This window comes from Equus quagga, chromosome 2, assembly GCF_021613505.1.
Source record: "Equus quagga isolate Etosha38 chromosome 2, UCLA_HA_Equagga_1.0, whole genome shotgun sequence".
Lineage (NCBI taxonomy): Eukaryota > Metazoa > Chordata > Mammalia > Perissodactyla > Equidae > Equus > Equus quagga.
Window position 1 is genome coordinate 153053163 of NC_060268.1, and position 22880 is coordinate 153076042.

At 47.2% G+C, this 22880-nt stretch overlaps 1 protein-coding gene across 1 annotated transcript in view; it reads right to left on the minus strand.

Moving 5' to 3' along the window:
- SLIT1 (slit guidance ligand 1) overlaps nucleotides 1-22880 on the minus strand; it is a 160408-nt gene that overhangs the window by 133158 nt on the left and 4370 nt on the right. Inside the window, exon 3 of the mRNA XM_046652826.1 lies at nucleotides 19629-19700. Coding sequence (XP_046508782.1) covers nucleotides 19629-19700 — 72 coding nt within the window. The remainder of the gene's footprint in view (nucleotides 1-19628; nucleotides 19701-22880) is intronic.

Below are 22880 nucleotides of genomic sequence, written 5' to 3' on the forward strand. Positions count from 1 at the left end.
GATCAGCTCAACAGATCAGAAAAAGCATTTGACAAAATTCAACATCCATTTGTGATAAAAACTCTCAATAAAGCAGGTATAGAGGGAACAAACCTCAACATAATAAAGCCCATATATGACAAGCCCACAGCTAACATCATACTCAACAGTGAACAGTTGAAAGCTTTTCCTCTAAGATCAGAAACAAGACAAGGAGGCCCACTCTCACCACTTTTATTCAACATACTATTAGAAGTCCTAGCCAGAGCGATTAGGCAAGAAAAGGAAATAAAAGGCATCTAAATTGGAAAAGAAGAAGTAAAACTGTCACCATTTGCAGACGACATTAGGTTATATAGAGAAAACCCTGAAGACTCCACCAAAAAACTGTAAGAACTAATAGACAAATTCAGTAAAGTTGCAGGATACAAAATCAATATACAAAAATCTGTCACATCTCTATACACTAATAATGAGCAATCAGAAAGAGAAATAAAGAAAGTAATGCCACTTATAACTGCATCAAAAAGAATAAAATATGTAGGGATAAATTTAACCAAGGAAGTGAAAGACCTGTATACTGAAAATTATAAGACATTATTGAAAGAAATTGAAGAAGATGCAAATAAATGGAAATATATTCTGTGCTCATGAATTGGAAGAATCAATATTATTAAAATGTCAATACTACCCAAAGCAATCTATAGATTCAATGCAATCTCTATCAAAATTCCAATGGCATTTTTCAAAGAAATAGAACAAATAATCCTAAAATTTATATGGAACCACAAAAAGCCGTGAATAGCCAAAGCAATTTTGAGAAAGAAAAACAAAGCTGGGGCATCATGCTCCCTGCTTTCAAACTACATTACAAAGCCATAGTAATTGAAACAGTATAGCATTGGCATAAAAACAGACACATAGGTGCCAGCTCAACGGCATAGTGGTTAATTTTGCACACTCTGCTTGGGCAGCCGGGGGTCCATGGGTTCGGATCCCCAGCACAGACATACACACTGGTCATCAAGCCATGCTGTGGCAGTGTCTCATATACAAAATAGAGGAAGACTGGCACAGATATTATCTCAGAGACAATCTTCCTCAAGTGAAAAGAGGAAGATTGACAACAGAAGTTGGCTCAGGGCCAATCTTCCTCACCAAAACAAATAAACTAACAGAAAAACACATAGATCAATGGAAGACAATAGAGAGCTCAGAAATAAACCCATGCATATATGGTCAATTAATTTATGACAAAGGAGCCAAAAATAGACAATGGGGAAAAGAAAGTCTCTTCAGCAAGTGGTGCCAGGAGCCAGCCCTGATGACCTAGAAGTTAAAATTTGGCACACTCCACTTTGGTGGCCTGGGTTCGGTTCCCAGGCACAGAATCACACTACTTGTCTGTCAGTAGCCATACTGTGGTAGTGGCTCACATAGAAGAACTAGAAGGACTTACAACTAAAATATACAACTATGTACTGGGGCTTTGGGGAGAAAAATAAATAAATGGTGCTGGGGAAAACGGACAGCCACATGCAAAAGAATGAAACTCAACCACTGTCTTACACCATATACAAAAATTAACTCAAAATGGATTAGACTTGAACATAAGACCTGAAACCATAAAACTCCTAGAAGAGTTTTATAGGTGGTAAGCTCCTTAACATAGGTCTTGGTCATGAGTTTTTTAATCTGACACCAAAAACAAAAGCAAAAATAAATAAGTAGGACTACCTCATTCTGAAAAGCTTCTGCACAGCAAAGGAAATCATCAACAAAATGAAAAGCAACCTATTGAATAGGAGAAAACATTTGCAAACCATATATCTGATAAGAGTCTAATATGCAAAATATATAAAGAACTCATACAATTCAATGGCAAAAAAAAAAATGATTAAAAAATGGGCAGAAGATCTGAATAGACACTTTTCCGAACAAGACATACAGAGGACCAACAGGTACATGTAAAGATGCTTAACATCACTAATCATCAGGGAAATGCAAATCAAAACCACAATGAGTTGTCACCTCACACCCGTCAGAATGGCCATTATCAAAAAGATAAGAAATAACAAGTGTTTGCAAGGATGCGGAGAAAAGGGAACCCTTGTGCACTGTCGTGGGAATGTAGTTTGGTGCAGCCACTGTGGAAAACGGTATGGAAGTTCCCCCAAAATTAAAACTACAACTACCATATGATCCAGCAATTCCACATCTGGGTATTTATCTGAAGAAAATGAAAATACCAACTCAAAAAGATATATGCACCCTCATGTTCACTGCAGCATTATTTACAACAGCCAAGACGTAGAAGTGGCCTAAGTGTCCTTCAATGGATGAATGGATAAAGAAATTGTGGTATATCTATATGTAATGAAATATTATTCAGCCATAAAAAAGAATGAAATCTTGCCATTTGTGACAAGATGGATGGACCCCGAGGGCATTAAGCTAAGTGAAATAAGTCAGAGAAAGACAAATACCATATGATGTCTCTTATATGCGGAACCTAAAAGAAAAAAAAATCAAGTTCATAGATACAGAAAATAGACTGATGGTTGCCAGGGTAGCAGGGTGGAGACAGGAGAAACAAAATACTTTTTTTAAAGTTGGTGAAAATCAGTAAAAAAAAAAAAAAAAATGTGATGAACTCAGGCTGCAGAACAGAAGGAAAGATATATGTACTAAGAGAAGTGCTTTCAGCCTTTGGCTTACAATTAAGTTTACTGAGATTCCTGTAATTTGCAGCCTTTTAGGCTTGAGAAAGCTAAAGGCTTCTGTACTCCAAAGGAAGCCACTGACAGTGGTGAGAACAAAGCTGCAGCCTTAGCAGGAAATAAGATTGATGCTTTGTTGGAAAAATTCTCTGGTCAAATAAATAGTGTTTTCCTCTTGACAAAGCTGATTGTTTCAAATGTCCTGAAGGTGGTGGCCATTAAGTTAAAGGAGAAGAGGAGAACGGATAGAGTGCAAAGAAAAGCAGCTAAAAGCCCAAAATTCTCAGGTTTGGAAAGTTTGTCTGAACCAGTGGTACTCAAAGTGTGGTCCACTGATTGGCTGTTGGTTCATGAATTTTTGGCACTGGTCTGAGAAGAGATGCTTGAGCTAAAATGTGAATCAACTTTGACACTAAGATCACCATTTAGTTCAGCTGATTTTTTTATGTCAAGACTTTTCCAGTGAAGGAAATAGTATGTTCATTTGCATTCTGGTGCAAACATCTTGTCTTGTCACAGTCTGGAACTCTAAGTAGAATTGGTCTAGAAAAGATCCTTGGCTGAGGCTACTCACACATGGACTGATTAGAAAGAAATATGTTAAAAACCTACTAAATTTTGAGGCAATATATTGCCAAAAATATCCCAAGCCTGACTGGAACAGTCTGTGACTGTTAAACTCAACAATCCTGCATCAAAAAGAAGCAAGTTGCCCAAAGCTATGTGGCTTCCAGAAAGGACATCCTAGACAAAGCTGAGCTCAGATGTAACCAGGAGGATAATGGACAAGGAAGAACTATGCGAAAGCAGAATCAGGTAAAACAGAGAGCAGTGGACAAGGGAAGTCCTCCCAGACGATTTCAAAGATTTCAAGGGCTGCCAGATGGGCTAAGCAAGGAATTTACTCTACAGCCAAGGCAAGGAAGCTTCACTCTTCCTGTTCAGAATGACTTGATACTGGTTAGGATGTGGAATTTAGCATTCTCCTGTTTCTGAATGGGAACTTTTACTTTGGTATCCTCTGCCACATCCAAACCCGAGGGAGAGGACTTCACATCACCCAACAGGGTAAAAAGGGACAAAGGACTTGAATGGGCATTTCTCCAAAGATGATATGCAAATGGCCAACAAGCATATGAAAAGATGTTCAACATCACTAATTATCAGAGAAATGCAAGTCAAATACACAGTGACATGTCACCTCACACCCATTAGGATGGCTACCACCAAAAAACAACAAACGATGGTGAAAGGATGCAACCACTATGGAAAACAGTATGATGATTCCTCAAAAAACTATAAACAGAACTACCATATGATCCAGCAGTCCCACTCCAGGGGATATGTCCAAAAGAACTGAAAGCAGAGTCTTGAACAGATATTTGCACATCCATGTTCAGAGCAGCATTATTCAGAATAGCCAAGAAGTGGAAGCAACCCAAGTGTCCATCAACATATAAATGGATAAACCAAATGTGGTATACACACACCATATATGCATACACATGGAATATTATTCAGCCTTAAAAAGGAAGGAAATTCTGACAGATGCTACAACATAGATGAACCTTGAGGACATTATGCTAAGTGAAATAAGCCAGTGACAAAAAGACAGATACTGTATGATTCCACTTATGAGGTACCTATAGTAGTCAAATTCATAGAGACAGAAAGTAGAAAGGAAAGGTGGTTACCAGGGACTGGGGGGAAGGGAGAATGGAGAGTTGTTCACCATGTAGAGAGTTTCAGATCTGCAAGATGAAAGTGTCTGGAGATCTGTTTCACGACAATGTAAATACACTTCACACTACTGAACTGCACACTTAAATGGTTAATACAGTAAATTTTATGTTACGTGTTTTTAATCACAATTTTTTTTTTAAAAGCCATCAACGACGAGCGGCAGGACAGCGTTAAACTGGGAAGGACAAATAGAAACTTGGGTTTCAAAGAAGCAGAACTGAGCTACAGGTACATTAGTGAAAGCCAAGGAGCCTTTTAGAATATTAATACCTACCCTTTATTTACATGTGACAACCTCCACTGCCCCTGTGGACTTTTGATGCCAAAGCAATAAAGTCCCAAAGTAACCAAACCCATGTGTATGTTCTAGGAAGGACTTTTGATGCTAAGAGGCTCAACATTAAAGTGAAGATTAGATTAAGCAAAGGTCAATACCAGTCAAGAATTAATGAAAAAGGTAATGCACCGTATCCAGGTGTTTATTTCTTTAAATCTTGGACTATTATAGATCACAAATTTAAATGTAATGAGTGGCAATATGTGTGAATATTCCCACCAAGTTAATCTAATAGAGAGCTCTACATTATAGTCAGCTCCTGGGGAAAGCATTCAAGAAAGAGCTGTAGAAATTCTTCTTCCATTTGTCTGAAGTCACTGTCTCATTTCCAGTCTATAAAACCAAAGAGGAAGAGACCGCATGAGTAAAACTCTCAGGCAGCAGCTAAGCTGCCGAATCCAGAGCGAGCTGAGGCAAGATGCACCGGGAGGTAAGAAGCTCTGTCCCCCACAGAGAAGATGGGCGGTGGAACAGGGCAGGCCCTGCTCGAGACAAGGAGGCGATCACCTGGGGCTAACCTGGGACCTCCTGCTGAGACCATGATGACAGAGGAGCCAGACAAGCCCACCAGCCTGGGGCGGCCCATGAAGACTTCCAAGGTAGCAGATTGTCCTCTATGTCCAAAAGCAGCTGGATGGGGCGTGCCCACCCACCTCCCTCCCTCACTTCCAGAATGATGGTTTGGGTGATAATGGTACCCAGAGCACCTGTACCGGTCCATACAAATCACCCCTAATCCTCACAACATCCCCTCATTTTTTGTTGTTAGTGCCATCAAGTCCATTCTGACTCCTAGCGACTCTGTGTGCAGAAGAGCAGAACCCTGCCCGGTCTTTTTGTGCCATCCTCTCACCTTTCGGATCACTACATCAGACAACGCTCTGCTACTTTTCATAGGGTTTTCAGGGCCAATTTTTTCAGAAGTGGGTGGCCAGGTCCTTCTTCCTAGTCTGTCTTAATCTGGAAGCTCCACTGAAATCTGTCCACCATAGGTGACCCTCCTGGTATTTGAAACAACAATGGCATAGCTTTCAGCATCACAGCAACACGCAGCTGCCACAGTATAACACCCGACAGACAGGTGGTGTGGTTCCCTCACCAGGAAATGAACCTGGGCCACAGTGGTGAAAGCACCAATGAACCACTGGGCCAGCAGGGCTAGTTCCCTGCCCCTCATTTTACAGACAAAGAAAGAGATATAGAGGGGTTAAGTAACTTGCCCAGAGTCCCACAGCTAATCAGCCCCCATGATCAGTGGAGGAAAAGAGAGGACTCAATTCTGAGAAGCTTAACTACAACATGGAAGAGCCGGGAGAGCAGCCCAGAGGGGCTCTTCCTGGGTGGGCTCCTGGAGCTAGGATGGTGTGTGTACATAACTCCATAACCCCAACCGGGGAGGGGCTGGGCTGGGCTGCTGGTCACTGAGGGTTGCTGTCCTCCACAGGGAAGACATAATGTGGCAGACAGAATAAGGTCCCCCAAAGACATCCACATCCTAACCCCTGGAACCTATGAATGTTACCTTACATGGCAAAAGGAGTTTTACAGACGTGATTACATCGACAATCTTGAGATGAGGAGGTTAACCTAGATTATTTAGGTGAGCACAACATAATCACAAGGTGCCCTTATCAGGGAAAGAAGGAGGCATGAGACACAGAGTCAGAGAAGCAGATGTAGCCGCTGAAGTAGAAGTTGGCGTGAGTGATGCGGCCACAGGCCAAGGAATGCGGGCAGCCCCTAGAAGCTGGAAAAGGGAAGGCACAGATTTAAGGAACCTTGATTTAAGCCCTGTGAGACCTATTTCAGACTTCTGCTCTCCAGAACTGTCGGAAAACATATTTATGTGGTTTTAAGCCACCAAGTTTGTGACAGTTTCTCACTGCATCAATAGGAAACGAATACAGTCAGCAAGGACAACCCTGACGGCAGCCACGCCCATGGCCCAGCACGGGATCCCGGCCAGAGGAGGAAAATCAGTGAGTCAGCATCCTTGAAGGCAAAAATGGTTCCTGGTCCGTTAAACTGTGACAAGGCAGTGTGGAAAAATGAGGTACATGTTCTCCATCAGCTCAGGGGAGACAGCAGACATTAGCAAATCTTAAGTTGCCTCATTAAAATGTGAAAAAATACACCATATACCAAACTCCAAGAGTTTTTCGCAGAAGTTTTTTGCAAACTTTTAAGTCGTCTAAGGATGTGCAGTATTATTTTTATGCTGCCCTTTTTCCCTAAAAGACAAGAACTTCCTTTCAGGTTAGTGCCCACCTCAGCAAGCTCTGGTCAGCCCCAATTCTGGATGTGAGAAGCCCGACCTCTCTTGGCTGGGCAGGAGATCTCTCATCCAGGACCTGCATGAGGATCAGCTCACACATGGCCACTTGTCGGCACCAACACCAGATGGAGGCCTGCATCTCCTCAGCAAAGGTCTGGACCCCACAGAATTATGGGGAAAAGAGCTAGAGATTTGGGAAAGACTTAGGGACAGGTTTATCAGCTCCTTACCTCTCCTTCACCCACCCCACTCCAAGGACCTCCGCAGGAGCAGGAGACCCAGCGCAGACTCCCCACATTCACACTGGGAGCAAAGCCAGACTACCATGGAGGCAAACAGCCAGAGCTCCTTGCCCTACAGCACAGGGGGGAGGGGTGGGACGCAGGAACACGTCCAAACGCACAAGGCAACGGTTCCCGGCCATTTCACCAAAAAGATGCATTTTGATATCTCCCCGATGATACCCCCCAAACCTAACATTTGAAAGATCTGAGCCATTAACACACCTCTATTAGTAATATATCTTTCCACATTTTTACTATTAAAGAGTCAATGAATCAACTGCCAGGTGGAGCTTCTCATTCGCATCAGAAAGCCAGTGTTGCACCACCAAACTGATGGATGATTCCACCCAAAAAAACAAAGAAAACACAGTTGAGTTAGCACGTTTGGCCTTTACCACACACACTGCAAAGGGCTTGAGGAGAACCATCATATCTTCTTTGAGCTTCTCAAGACCTATGGACACCTAGCTGGGAATCCCAAGTAGAAAATAGAAAAACCTGCGCCATAGTGTTCAGCCTGAGGGGAAGGTCTGACTAGGAGAGACGGCATCCTGGCCCACCCTAAGCAAAAACAGAGTCAGTCAAACCTCACTGTATGCAAGTCACCATCGCATCACCTGAGTCAGCCTCTCGCCTACTCACATCCATTTCCACCAACTAAAGGTCCGTGTCTCCTCCTTGATTCTCTCCTCCCTTCACTCCCAGCTCAAGCTCTTCTGGCCTCCCAGGAAGCAGGGACTCCCTGTAACCACCCTCCACACGCCAGGGGACCCTGCCCACCTCTCCAGAGACTCCAGCTAACCCACCCCTAACAGATTTTACTTGTCCTATGAAGCAGCACTGAGCTCTTGAACAACTGGCTTCATGTTTCCAGGCCACGAGTCAAGGCCAACCACAGGTCAAGTAGAATAGGGGCAGCCAGCAAGTACTGAGTCCACCAACTCCGTGAAGCCGAGGCCCGACACAGACCTGCAAAGCCCCGAAATCAGAGACAGGAGGGAGGAACTGGGGAGCCCCATATGAACAGCAGAAGGTTTACCTTCCTCCCTCAGCCTTCGGAACAATCTCTGCCACCAGAAAGACACAGCTTACCGACTAAACCCACTCATGCTGGGGAAACAAGAATGGGCAGGCCTGGGTCCCTGCGCAGTCTGGTAGGGGAAGCAGGGAAAAGGTGATGAGGAATGCTGTGGGGGCTCTGACAGACATGTGAGCAACCACTGAGAGGCAGAAACAACCCAAGCATCCATCCCAGCTGAATGGGTAGAAAAAATGTGGTATATCCATATAATGGAATATTACTCAGTCATAAAAGAGAGTGAAACTTTGATATATACTGCAACACAGATGGACCTGGAAAATACTGAGTGAAATGAGCCAGTCACAGAATGGCAAATATTGTATGATTCCATGTATATGAGGCACTTAGAATAGGCAAATTCATAGAGACAGAATGATTACCGGGGCTGGGGGAGAGGGAGAGATGGGGAGTTGGTGTTTAATGGGTACAGAGTTTCTGCTGGGACGATGAGAAAGTTTTGGGCATAAGATGGTGCTGATGGTGACCCAACACTGTGAATGGAGTTAACGCCTCTGAATTAATTGTACACTTACGAATGGTTAAAATGAGAAATAGTAGGCTATGTATATTTTACCACAATAAAAAATAGTTATAAAGAAAAGAGGGCACTGAGGCGGCAACAGTTAATTCTGCCTGTTAGGGAGGAACTGAGGAGCTGTGACGAGGAGGAAGCATTTCTGGCAACCAAGGGAGACATGTGGGGCCATCTGTCCCTGCTGCTCACATCTCAGGTACAGAGAGCGGGAGGAAGGAGAGGAGGTCTTGGGGGGAGCAGGGGTTGGGGAAGGACGGCTTTCACCCCTGCTCAGTCACTCTGCTCTTCAAGAACCCTCTGTCACTGGCCCCCTCTGCCTATCACCCATTCCAGGATCCCCTTTCTAAAAGACAGAGCCAGTCTTTACCTCCCTCTGGGCCGGGATCCACTCAATACTCTAGAACTGTGGGACCCTGCTCATGGGGCAACCACATCCTCTCCATCCACCTGTGTCTCCCACATCCTTCAACACCTAACTTGGAACCCACTTCCCTGGAAGACTCCTGGGCAATCGCCTTCTTCTTCCAAGTTTCTCTATTTTCTATAACAAAAGGCCCTACAGCATGGTGGGCAAGCATACGTCCTGCATTCAAAGCCTGGATCTGCCAACAACTAGCTATGTGACCAATTTACTTAACTCCTCTGTGCCTCAATTCTCCCAACTGTAAAATGGGGATAATAATAGCACCCATTGCATAGGACTGTAACAAAATGAGAAAACGCACATAAAATATGTGGCATATAAGTGCTTAACAAAGGTAATTATTATTGTAACAATTACATATCACTTTGGTATTAAACTTTATTTTATTTATTTTTTTGCTGAGGAAGATTCACCCTAGCATCTGTGTCAACCTTCCTCTATTTTGTATGTGGGTTGCCGCCACAGCATGGCCACCACTAAGTGGTGTGGGTCCATGCCTGGAAACTGACCCTTGGCCGCCAAAGTGGAGTGCGCCAAACTTAACTGCTAGGCCACAGGGATAGCCCTAACCTTTATTTAAAAAGAAAATATTTGAATGATAGCTCAAGCATTTTTAAATACCTTATTTAATTGGAAAAAAACTAAACCCCTTATCTCTTGTCTTTCTTTGCTTTTCTCTATTTTCCAAATGTTTGATATCATAGCAAAATTATTTATATAATTTTGAAATGGTTTAAAAAAAATCCTCACCCCCTTAAAAGTTATTCACAACAGCCCCCTCCTGTGTACACTCCTCTCTTTTCAGAATCTTCTTGATGCTTAGAAACTCAGTTTGTTCCATGCTGATTTTTGTAATGCTGTAGGAGAGGACCAGCGGCTTTTCATTCCTTTGAGCCCCTGGAAAACGTCCCCAGCAGGTGACCCAGAGACTGCTCTTCCTCCAGCCCTCCTCCAGCCCTGGGTTCCCTCGGCTGTTCGCATTTGTGAAGGCCTGTGTGGTTCTGAGACAGTGAGGGCAGAGCCAGGGGCCGGGGCTGTGTTTAGGACACTAATCCATGGTGGGCATGTCAGCCCACCCTGGCACGTGGCTGTCAATCTCCGGCAGAGGCTCCTGGGCCCAGTGGGACACTGGCCTTTCCACTTGAGCCCTGACAGCAGGCAGATTTAATGACTGGAAGGCACTTTGAGAATCCAGAGTGCTCCATAATTGCCAACTCATAATCCCCAAATTGTTCCCTGCTCAGCCGTGGGAGGTGAGGCGTCTGCCCTTGGGAGGGTCCTTGTTAGTGTGGCTCTCACACCAGAAGCAGGCCGGGCAGAGACAAACAGGGGCTCTGACCAGAGAGGAGCACCCATGTAAGACTCAGCAAGCGTGCTGGGGAGCAAGGCTTCCCAAAATGTGGCCCAGGCCAAGAGGGGCTTGACAAGAATGCAGATGCTTAGGAGCTCTGATGACAGTGCCCCGGGAATCTGCACTGTAATGAACTCCCCTAGCCGACTCTCACGCACACTAATTTGAATGCTGATGGTTTAGAGGTAGGCGCATGGGTTTGAGGTCCAGGGGACCTGGCTTCCAGTCTCAGCTCTGATCCTTATTGTCTGAGACATTAGCAAGTTACCCAACATTGGACCCAAAAGATCCAGGTATTCCCTAAAAAGAAATTTTCAAGAGTTTCCGTCAAATCAGTTTGGAGGATGCCTCACCCTACGTGTCCCCTGGGGGCTTTATTATGCACATGAGCAGATTAAAGGGGCTAAAAAGCCCTCCACAAAGAACCCTGCTTGACCCAGCACTTCCCTGAACCATCTAACAAGGAAGCTGCTGTCTATCATTAATGCCAAAACCTCTCACAGACTTAATATCTCTCAAAGCTCGTGAAATTCTTTCCTGGGAAGAGGGAAGTCTAGGGAGTGAGGGACGGCATCTTAAAGCCGCTCGAGGTTGTTCTGGCGGGAAGGAGGCCCTAGCCCCCATCTGGGAGAGGGGCGGCCACGGGAGCCCCATTCCCCGTGCTCGGGGGCCTCGGTGATGGCAAGGCTGGTTCAGTTCCGCAGATCTGCTGCCTGGAGTGGACGCGTCACAAAAGCGAGGTCACCTTCCAGCTTCGGATAATTTCCCTTAGAGGCAAGACAGATGCATTTTTAACAGCTCTTCATTTCAGCAGAGAACGCCCTCCTGCCTCTGATGGGGGCTGGGGACTAGGACAGCAAGGGGGGCTTTGTTCTTCTGACCAGTGCTGACAGTTTAATTAAACTCAGCTCGAGACGGGGTCGGCAGGGTCAGGCATTCTCCAACAGGGCTCCTGCAGAACATCACATCCCAGCCTATGGCCACCACGGCCCTGGTAATGAGTTATCCTGGTCCTTACAGCAGGGATATAAATGAGGGGAAATAAACGCCCTGGGCTGCCCTTAATCCCCCACCCCCACCCCTCCCACGCCCAACAGAGACACAAAAGGTCGATCTTGTCAGGACACATATTGGTTTCAAGGCTAAAAAGCAGCCCAGAGGAACTAGGTATCAGAAGCGGCTTTCGGATGAGGAAGGAAAGGCAACCAGTAAGAGGATGGATTGAAGGCAGCGGGAGAGACCTCTCCCCAGACCCGGGCGGACAGAGACAAGGGGAGCTGACACTCACTATGCTCCCCACCCGAACGTGGGTGAAGACTGGGTTTTGCTGCTGTAAGAGAAGCAAGCAGGTTCAAACATGTGTGATCCCTGTGTGCATCCATGGGGCAACATCTCCACAGCCTCTGGTGGCTGACTGTCAGTGATGGAGCTGACCCCAAATCCAGGTAAGCTGCCACTAGGTTATAACTGCCCCTGGCAGGGGACAAGGGCTAGCCAGTGAAGCATCTCCCCCTCCCACTCCAACCTGCTGGTCCATCAGAGGAGGGCAGACTGCTCTCTGAAAGCACGAATGGTAACCCCCTTCACCTCCTGGGGAGACAGTGCCCCGCTTGTCTGCCACTCCCAGTCTTCTCAGCACCTAGAACAGTACCTGCCCACAGGAGGCCCTCAGTAACTGTTGGATAAATGGGTGGGAGGGTGGATGGGAAGGCAGACAGAAGGTGAGGGGGTGGTTGGATGTGGGGAAGGGATAGGGGACGGGAGGATGGGTAAGGAGTCGGGGAAAAGATGGGTACATGGATAGGTTTATAGGGGGTTAATAGATGGGAAAGTGGAGGGTGAATGGATGGAGACTGGATGGGGGGTTGGTGGGTAAATGAGTGCAAGAGTGGACAGGTGGGCACAAGGACAGGTGGGTGGGAGGGTGTTAGGTGGGAGAACGGGTGGGAAGAGATGAAGGATGGAAGGATGGGTAAGGAGTGGGAGATAGACGGGTGGATGGATGGATTGACTGGTGGGTTGGTAGACGGGTAACTAGGAGCACAGATGAGTGGGAGGCTGGCTGGGTGGTAGCTAGGTGATAGAGGGGTGGATGGGGAGGGGGAGACAGGTAGGTGGGTAGGAAGATGAGTGTAGAATGTGGATGGGTGGTGGGTAGAGGACGAATGGGTGAGGCAGGTGGATGGACGATATGTCAGGATGAGCTTTAGCATCAGACAGACCAGGGTTCAAATTGGGCTCAGCCCCTTGGGCATGTCACAAATCCCCTGAGCTTGCAAATCTTCATCTGTAAAATGGGGAAAATGCTGACCTCAGAAAGACATTCTGATGATGAAATCAAATCATTTTTCAGGTTGTTCAGCATGAGCCTGGGGCAGAATAACCTTCCGTTCGTCCTAACCAGTACCCTAACAACTACAGTTCCCGAGACCTTACACAACGGTCCTGGGAGACTGAGGCACTGAGAGGATGTCTCAGGACAGGGACGTTTCTGCAGAGGCTCTGACTCCCTCTCACTGTAAACAAGGAGTGGTGGGTGCTATCTTCTAAAGAGATGGGGGTGGGTACTGAGCAGGAACTCCAGGCCTACCCAAAACGGGGGCATCCCCAAGGAGGCAGAGAACACACTGGAACTTCAGGGCACTCAGAAACACTTCCAGGGGCAGCCTCACCTTCTTGCTCCAGGTACTCAGGAAAGTACCCCAGAGTACAAAAGGCAGATTCCCTTTGTCAACTTCCTGAACCTACGCAACCTTTGTCCCAAACCCAACTCCAGCTGCTGCCTGCAGGGCCCCTTCTGCAGGACAGCACACCAGCCTTTCTCCGCGGCCAGCCAGTCAGATGCCTGATAGAGGAAGTCCCTGAAAGGCAGGGGCTGATTCTGAATTAAGAGAGGTGAGGCCGAATCACCACAGGGGTGGGGGACCAATGACAGCAGTGCACAAAGGCTCAAGGGCAGCGTCAACTTGGGGACTGTGGTGCCTCTGAAGCAATTCGCATGTGGAGTCACCTAGTGTTCCCTGAGCACCTACTATGTGCCATGAAGTTTATACCTGACGCAAGAGTGGTTACACCTCTCTTTAATCCCCACCACAGCCTGTGAGGTAGATGTTAGCATCCTTATCTGACAGAAGAGCAAACAAGGCCCAGGAGGGTTGAAGGAAGGGCTCCAACGTCACCTATCCAGCATTCATTTCAACTCCTACTATAGAGGGTTTTCATTGCTTTTAAACACTGGAAGGTTTCCTACCATGAAATTAATACAAGCTTCTTATACATCTGGGAAACACAGAACAGGAAAAGGTCACCCAAGACAAACCCTGTTGGCATTTGGCAGTCATTTTTTCTGTGCCTTATCTAAAGTTATTTATTTAGTGATCATGTTATCAATACAAGTTTGCATCCTGGCTTTTTATATCACAAACATGTGTCTGTATTACTTTATGTCTTTCATAAAGGCCACCTTTCTCTTTTTTTTTTTTTTTGGTGAGGAAGATTGGCCCTGAGCTAACATCCATGCCAGTCTTCTTCTATTTTGTATGTGAGATGCCACCACAGCATGGCTTAATGAGCAGTGTGTATGTCCATGCTCAGGATCCAAATCCATGAACCTGGGGCCACCAAAGCAGAGTATGTGAACTTAGCCACTATGCCACTGGGACACAAAGGCCGCTTTTGATGACAACAAATATTCCATTGAGTAAACATACCATAATTTACTTAACCATTCACCCAATGTTGATTATTTCTATATTCTTTTTAATATTTGATACTTCAATATTCTAAGTAATGCTGCAATGAACATGTTTGTGCTCATGTGTTTACTTCAAGGAGATTTTTGTGTGTGTTTTTGGTGAGGAAGATTGGCCCTGAGCTCACATCTGTTACCAACCTTCCTCCTTTTGCTTAAGGAAGACTGTTGCAGTGGTAACATCTATGCCAATTCTCCTCTATTTTGTATGTGGGATGCTGCCACAGTGTGGCTTGATAAGTGGTGTGTAAGTCGGTGCTCAGGATCCAAACCCCTGAACCCTGGGCCACCAAAGCAGAGCACATGAACTTAAGCACTATATCACAAGCCAGGCCCCGCCTCATGTTTTATTATTTCCTTAGGGTAGAACCCCAAACATGTAATTTCTAGGTCAAGGTTTAAGCCTATTTTCAGGCTCTTCATGGCCCCTTGAAGCCCTGGTGTCTAATTCCAGCCCTATCACCAAACTGCTCTGTGGTCCAAGGCAAATCACCTCTCTGGGCCACAGTCCCCACATGTGGAAAGAAATGGACGGAGTACTCCAACACCGGTGGACAGATTAGCAAAGAATAACCAATAACAGGATTTAACTCCTGGAAGCTACACAGACAAAATAGACCGAAAGGCACCGCCTGACGCGCTGTGTGCCCGCACATTGCCCGGCACATGCGGTCTCTCTCAAACTCGTTTTCATGCTGATTTAGCATAACGGCCGCTGCATGAAAGTCCGTGATCTGCTCCAGATGAAAAGAATTAGTAACGGATCCCTCAAAGCTGAGGGGAGGTCAACAGGTGAGAGACCAGAATGCCAGCCTCTACCTCCCCTCTCACCCGTCTCCTGGGGGAATGCGGCCCCGCTCCGGCTGCTGGAGGAGGGCGGGCTCCCGAGTATGACGGTACCAGGGGACCCCACAAAGCCCCCAAGAAAGCCCCGAGGCCCAGGGGTGATCTCCTGAACTAAGTGGGCCAATCAGGTCGTTTCCCCAGACATCTGGAGTTGGGATCCGAGACACTGGGGAGATCTGAGCTCCAGAGGTGCAGGAAGTAGCAGGGAGTCAGCACTGCGGCTAGCCAAAGTCGTGGTGGAACTGAGATGTCGCCGAGGAGCCCGGGACACTGGTTTGCAAGGAGGAGCAGGACAATAAGGTAGATATTTAGAAAGAACTAGAAATGCCCTTCACATCTCAGTCTTGGTCCTAGCTGTGCCTCACTTCCTGCCTTGGGGAGCCCCGGAGTCTGCTGGTTGTGCCCTTACAATACCCCACCCTGTGCTTCCCGTCACCTGCCTGTGGGGGTTTCTGTTCCTGGAACCAAGAGTGCCCAAGTACTCCTTGGCCAGGTCAACTGGGAGAGTTAACAGAGATGTTCTGGAATGACAGATGCTCAGGTCAATCGATTGGGGGTGGAGGTGGGGCAAAGGATATTAGCAAATAAGTCTTTAAGCACTTGCTCTTGTATCTCTCCCTAAAATCATCACCAAGATGAAAAACTCAGTGAGCCCAGACACCAGGCACAAACAACCAGGTGAATAAAAAGCCCTGTTTAATCATCTCCCCCAGAATGGGTCCTTTTCGAATGGCCTGAATTGGAAGGACACCAGGTTGCACTGGCCCCAGTCATGAACTCAAGTCCTAGGCTGACCTAAGCAGGGGCACGCTGCACGGGAGTCCTCCTCAAAGTCCTGCCAGCTTGCCCATCTGTGCTTATAGATGAGCTTAGGAGATATCAAGAGGAGAACTAAAGAAAAGAACCTCCCTTCACCCGGGTGCGGCCACACTCCTGGATGAGAAACCTCTCCTGCCCAGTTAGGGACCCAATGCCTGGAAAGAAAAGACAGTAAGTGTTCGGGAAAGGTTCTGGCTCTAGAGCCTGGAAAATTCCCCAAAGGGCTACAAGCCTTCCATCAGGAGGGGCCTTCTTCTGGAAGCCACTCTGTTGACTGCTGACTGCTCCCCTCCCCAAGGCAGCCAGCCCAAGGTCGCTGGGGTGAGAACATCCAATGTTTCTGGAGGCCACTGTCCCCCCAAGGCTCCCCACCCCACAGGGCGCCAAGAGCAGGCGTCAGGCAGACTCCTGTCTTCTTCAATGGCTCTGCCACTCCTTGAATGGAGTTCCGTGTGCCAGCCTTTGGCTATAGATCCCAGTTATTTAATATTCCTTAAAGCATAGAAGTCCTTTTCTCCAGGACTCCTGTTAAATTATGAGCCATGAAGAGCGCTGGGTGGGGAGTCCAAAGGGGCATCAGTACCTACCCTGAGGAGGTCACTTCACCCCTCCAACCTTGACTTTTATCTTAACTCCCATCAGCAGTAAAATCGGGAGACACCGCCTGCCTCACAGGGTCACAGACATCAGACGAGACAGCGCACACAGGAGCACCAGCCCCACTGCAGGGCCGTTCAGTCACCCACGTTGTCATGGACACAACGAACATCTGTTGCGGGCCAACTGTGGGCCTGGATGCTTTATGTGCACAATCTCATTTCAGCCTCATGATAGCCCAACAGCGTACAGGGAAGAAAAAGAGGCTCCGAGAAGTTAGACCAGCCAGAGTGGGACCGTGAAAAACCCAGGTCCACCTGACTCTTGATTTTCTACTCCTCCAGGCTACTTCCCATTGCACTAGGGATCCAAGCTCCTCAGACACAGGCCAGGAAGGCAGCCAAGCTGGCTCCACACTGTCACTGCTCTCAAGAGGGAGCCCAGGGACATGGGGGCACCAGTGCTGCTGGCGGAAGGTACACTTAAGTGCTGGAGGGAGACAGAGACCCTTGTAGAGCTGATCTCTCCCCTTCAGGCCCCAGAGCTGGTGGAAGGCTATGGCAAAAGATGTCAGCCCCCAAAAAAGCGAACAGGGCTGGAGGTGACCTCAAGCAAAAGGCTGGAGTTTGTGCATTTAGATTCACATGAGGGTCTTGGACATTTTAAAATAAATGACAGATGGAAACAACCAAAGTGTCCATCCATAGATAAAGAACATAAAGAATGGAGTACTACTCAGCCATGACAGAGAAGGAAATCCCGCCATTTGTGAAAACATGGATGGATCTAGAGGGCATTAAGCTAAGTGAAGTAAGCCAAAGAAAGAAAGACAAACGCTGCATGGTATCACTTGTACGTGTAAGCTAAAAAAAAAATCAAACTCATAGAAACAGAGAGTAGAAAAGTGGCTGCCAAGAACTGGGGGCTGGGGGAAAGGCTGGTAAAGGGCACAAACTTTCAGCTATAAGATGAGTAAGGTCTGAGGATCTGATGTATAACATGCTGACCGAAGTTGATAAGACTGTATTGTATAATGGAAATTTGCTAAGAGAGTAGAACTTAAATGTTCTCACCAAGAAAAAAGATAAATATACAAGGTGATGGATGTGTTAATTACCCCGATAGAGGGATCCATTCACAATGTATATGTTTATCAGTTCACCACAATGCACACTTTAAATATCTTCCAATTTTATTTGTCAATTATACCTCAATAAAACTGAAATTTAAAAATAAACACATAAATTTTAATAACATAAAATAAATGAGGGAGGGTCAAAGCGGGCCTCCAGAGCTTGAAGGCAGCCGTCCACTGCACCCACGCTCTGAGCCCTGGGTAGTGGAGGGCAGAGGATCAACACAGCCAAGGGGAAGGGAACTCGCGCAGGTCAATACTGCAGGGAGAGGGAGGGCAAGAGCTTGAAAGGCTCAGAGGGCTTAGGAGAAGGAAAAGAAAAGGACAGAAGGAAACCAAGAGAGATGTTCAGGATGAATTTGCGCCTGGCACCAAATGACGGGTGGGTTACAGGGGACTGAAGGAGAAGGCCCAGCTCCAGCCCAAGGTGGCAAAGGCCAGCAGGAGGGAACGTCACTGAGAGTCACTGCAGAGAGGCCTCCAGGCCAGGAGGAGGACAGACTAAAAATTAGAGTTCCACCTTAAAGACAAAAACTTGACGGCAGGATCCACACAAATCCTGGAGCGGCCTGGGACCCCTGGGCTAACCAAGAGGTCTGGAAATCACGGCAGAGGTGGAAAGAACTGGCCCTGTTTAATCAGAGGGGAAGAGATCAAGCTCCAGATGCCAGGAGGCTGCAGGCATACCCCTCAGCACTCAGGCAGCCCCGGGTGCTGTCTCCCTCCGTGCCCCCACCCCTCTGTCTTACCCGCACCTCCACCTAGGTGCTGTCCTCTATGCTTCTTTAGGGGAGAACCAGCCCCAGAGGCTCACACAGCGCTTTGCTGGGCCCGCAGAAGGTCCCAACCAACGGTTTTCAGGTTGTTAATGACAACCAAACCTCCCTCCCAACTCAAAATTCAAAAACCAGACAGCCCTTCAAAAATCTAACAAGAGGACATGGTTCTTCTAGGGCCTTACGGAAAGCAGAGCTAGAAAATCATAAATCATTAAAAAGCAGACTTAGAGCTCAAAGTTAAGAAAATGTTTCTAATATGCAGATCTGTCCAATAATGGAGCTGATTAGCCGGGGAGGTGGTGAACTCCCCACCACTAGAGGTAGCCAAGCAAAGACTGAAGGACCATATGCCAAGGAGATGCAGAAGAGATTCCTTAGATAATCTCTAAGGTCCTGTCCAACCCAAGATCCCACAAGATGAAATATACGGTGGAACAATTACAGACACATTTGGTAAATCGCTGAGCAGCAGAATTGGCCACTACCCTTTAAACATGAAAGAAGTACATTTACAGCAAATCAAATGCCACGGTGAATAAGCTTACAGACCTCGTTACTCCAAACTGAAAATAGTTCGAGAAGGGCTTAGCTGAATGAGTAAATACTCGACCCCAGATGAGTTCCCAAAGGCAGCGAGAGAGGCCTCAGAACAGTCCTCCCCTAAAGTCCGGCAACATGGTAACAAGCACCACCCCCCCAACCCCAGAACATCCTCACACCAGGACTGTCAGAGGCAGCGCAGGGAGCTGGATGAACTGTGGATTCTGTCAAGCGCTTGCCATGGAGAAACGCCCCACACAGCTCCTTCCTACAGAAAGGGCCTGGCCTTTGACCTCCTGAACGATTCCTGCCAGGCGAGCAGCATGGGGGTCACGGTCACAGGAAAGTCCAGGCCCCAGTGACCAAACACACCCCTCCCACAGGGTGAGGATAGGACCACAGGGAGCTTCCTGGGCAGGGAGCATCACTCACAGCCTCGACAGAGCCTGGTTATTCTGGAACAGCAGCTCTGGTAACGTGTGCAGCAGGTTCCGGTTCAGTCGTCTGAAAAAGAGAAGAGAGGAAGAGTTGGAAATCGCCCAGCTATCCAGGAGATCAACAGACTTTTTAGAAAGCACTGGATTCAGCGTCAGAGGGCCCGGGGTTCAAATCCTAACAGGGTCACTCTGTAACCCCAGGGAAATCACCTTCTCTGGGCCTCAGTTTCTTCATCTATAAAGTGGGAATTTTGCCATCTAACGCTTGGGAAGGATAAGAACAGAATATCTGTGAAAGCCCCTCCCTGAGGACCTGATGTGCACTGGGCAGTCAGTAAACAGAGGGTCTTTCCTTCCCTCATCTCCTCCCACACCCATTGTCATCAGCACTTTACATGTGCAGACCCTTAATAATATATAAGGCACTGATTCAAATGTCTCAGTTTGTGAAACATACTCCATCGCTGTAAGTTCTGATTCTTCACTGCTTTCATACACATTTGGCTCAGTGGCAACTTACTTTTTTTATTGTTTGCTTTAGGTCTTTTTTCAAAATGAAAATAGTTCTATTGATTTTTTTTTATTATTGATGAAAATGCACACTTAGTAAAAAAAAAAAGCCTCAAATAATAGAAGAAAATGTATTCAGCTACCTGCATTGTTCTCAGTCAACAATTTGTGGATGTCCTTCCATGCCAAACAAGAGAGAACGACCCTTTTATTTTTAATGACTGAATAGTACATGTGTCTTTTGTTTTGTTTTGTTTTGTTTTGTTTTTGCTGAGGAAGATTCATCCTGAGCTAACATCTGTTGCCAATCTTCTTCTTATTGCTTGAGGAAGATTTACCCTGAGCTAACATCCATGCCAATCCTTCTCTATTTTGTATGTGGGTTACCACCACAGCATGGCCACCAACAAGTGGCATAGGTCCTCACCTGGGAACTGAAACTGGGCCACCAAAGCAGAGCACACTGAACTTAACCACCTGGCCACAGGGCCGGCCTCTGTCATTTTTAATTCCTCTACTGATGGGCAGATAACGTTTCAGTATTATAAACACAGGCAGGAGTGGGAAGTCTGGTTCTGGAATGTGGCCCGACGAGGAGACAACGCGGGAAGGACTTGGACTTGTCCTAGGAAGGCAGCAAAGTGTAACCATACTCAGCTTGCCACCTGAGGCCACCAACTCTCTGACACTGGAGTGTAGGGCTCCAGCCCATCAGGGGATGTGAACTAATAAAGTGTGGAAGCTTGGTACCCACATGGTGTCCATGACCACCTGCAGGGGCATCACCTGGAAGTTGGTAAGAGCTGCAATATTGCAGGCTCTACCCCAGACCTGGCACAGAATCTGCGCTTCAACAAGGGTCCCCGGGGGACCTGTGCACGTCAAGGTGGGAGAAGCACCGGTGTAAAATGCAGCCCCTGGCCTCCGGTCCACGGCACAGTTTGAGCTTCACACAAGGATCTCCTTTAATGGTTCTAGACGACGATAAACCAGCTCGGCAAATGCTTTCCTTTGCAGGGGAAGGGAGGAAACATAATTCTATGTGGCCAGCAGTAACCGGCCTGTGGTTCCCTCCTGGAGGTCGCCTTTGCTGATATGTGAGAAAGGTTCCCTTCTCTAGCACGGTGCAGACAGTCAGAGCTGCAACTCTAGACCAGCTGGGAGAAGTTCACTCTAAAGGGTGGGCTCTGGGGCAATGCACTGTTGCCTCCGAATAACAGGGGCCACCAATACAATCCTTCAAGCCACAGGAGTGGACGCAAGATCGCTCCAAGTCCCTAACCTCATCCAGTACCTCAAGGCTGTATTCACACTGCCTGGTAATCATTGGTTTGGGTTCTGTTTTGTTTTCCCCCCCAGACTTTCTCAATTTTCCAGCTTCAACTTCTGAAAAACTCTTAAGAGTAGCAATTTTAAAGTGGAAAACCACAGGACAGCGAAGGAGGGACCCAGCACGGTGAGGGACCTGCAGGCGGTTAGGAGGAGGAGCAGTAGCGGCTAGCAGTCCCTGTTAGCCTTACCAGGGGCCAGGCGCCAGGATACCTCACCATCGGAGGGAAGCAGAAGGAAAAGGCTAGTTTCTTTCTCTTGGGTCTGACAACAAGGCCTTGCATCCACGCACACCCCCTCCCATCTCCTCCTGGCAACAAGCCCACAGGGAAGCTTTACCACCACCATCCTGCACACGGCTTGGCTCGGGATACGTGTGTTGACTTTGTGGGGTTGTCGCTTTGATAGTTGAGGGAACTGGGATGCCCACAGGTGAGCAACTCACCCAAGTCACTGCCAGGTGATAGAGGCGGGGTTGGGAAGCCTGCCTTGCCCGACTCCCCATCCTGGCTGCCTCCACGCGACACATTGACCCCCACTCCACCAGCCCAGGGTGACTGAGTGCTCCACTCCCTCCCGATATTAGACCGACTGACGCCCAGGGCACGCCAGTCCTCACAGCCAGCACGACCGCACATTTCTGCTTCTGCCCTCGTTTGTAACTGCTTACAAGAACCAGTTAAGTCTGTTCCCAAACTGGTTTATGCCAGAGGTACTTATAATTATAATTATATAATGTAATTAACTATTACAGAAATGAACGAAACATGTGTGAAAAGAGACAGTCGTCTCTTTGAAAACTAAGCTGAATGTTTTGGAAAGGGTCCATTAAAAAAAACTGGTGGAGGGGCCGGCCCCGTGGCTGAGCGGTTAAGTTCACCCACTCTGCTTCGGTGGCCCAGGGTTTCACTGGTTCGGATCCTGGGCATGGACATGGCACCACTCGTCAGGCCACGTTGAGATGGCCTCCCACATGCCACAACTAGAAGGACCCACAACTAAAATATACAACTATATACCGGGGGGCTTTGGGGGAAAAAGGCAGAAAAAAAAAAAGATTGGCAACAGTTGTTAGCTTAGGTGCCAATCTTAAAAAACAAATTTTAAAAAATTTAAAAATTTTTCAAAAGCTGGTAAGTAAAGGGCCATTGGATTAAATAAGACTGGAGTACAGGAGGGTCATGAAAGAAATTCAGAATTCTCCACCCAGATTGCTTCCAAGGGCCTTTCAAAATCTCCCTCCACCCTACAGAAAACAAAACCAAGAATCATAGACAAAGTATGCGTGCGGTTTAGGCAAGGACAAAAAACAGGACTCCAAGCAGCATCTCATACCAAAAAGCTAGCCCTTGGCAAAAAAAAAAGGGATGGGGAGGGGAGAGAGAAGATCAACAAACACATGTTTATA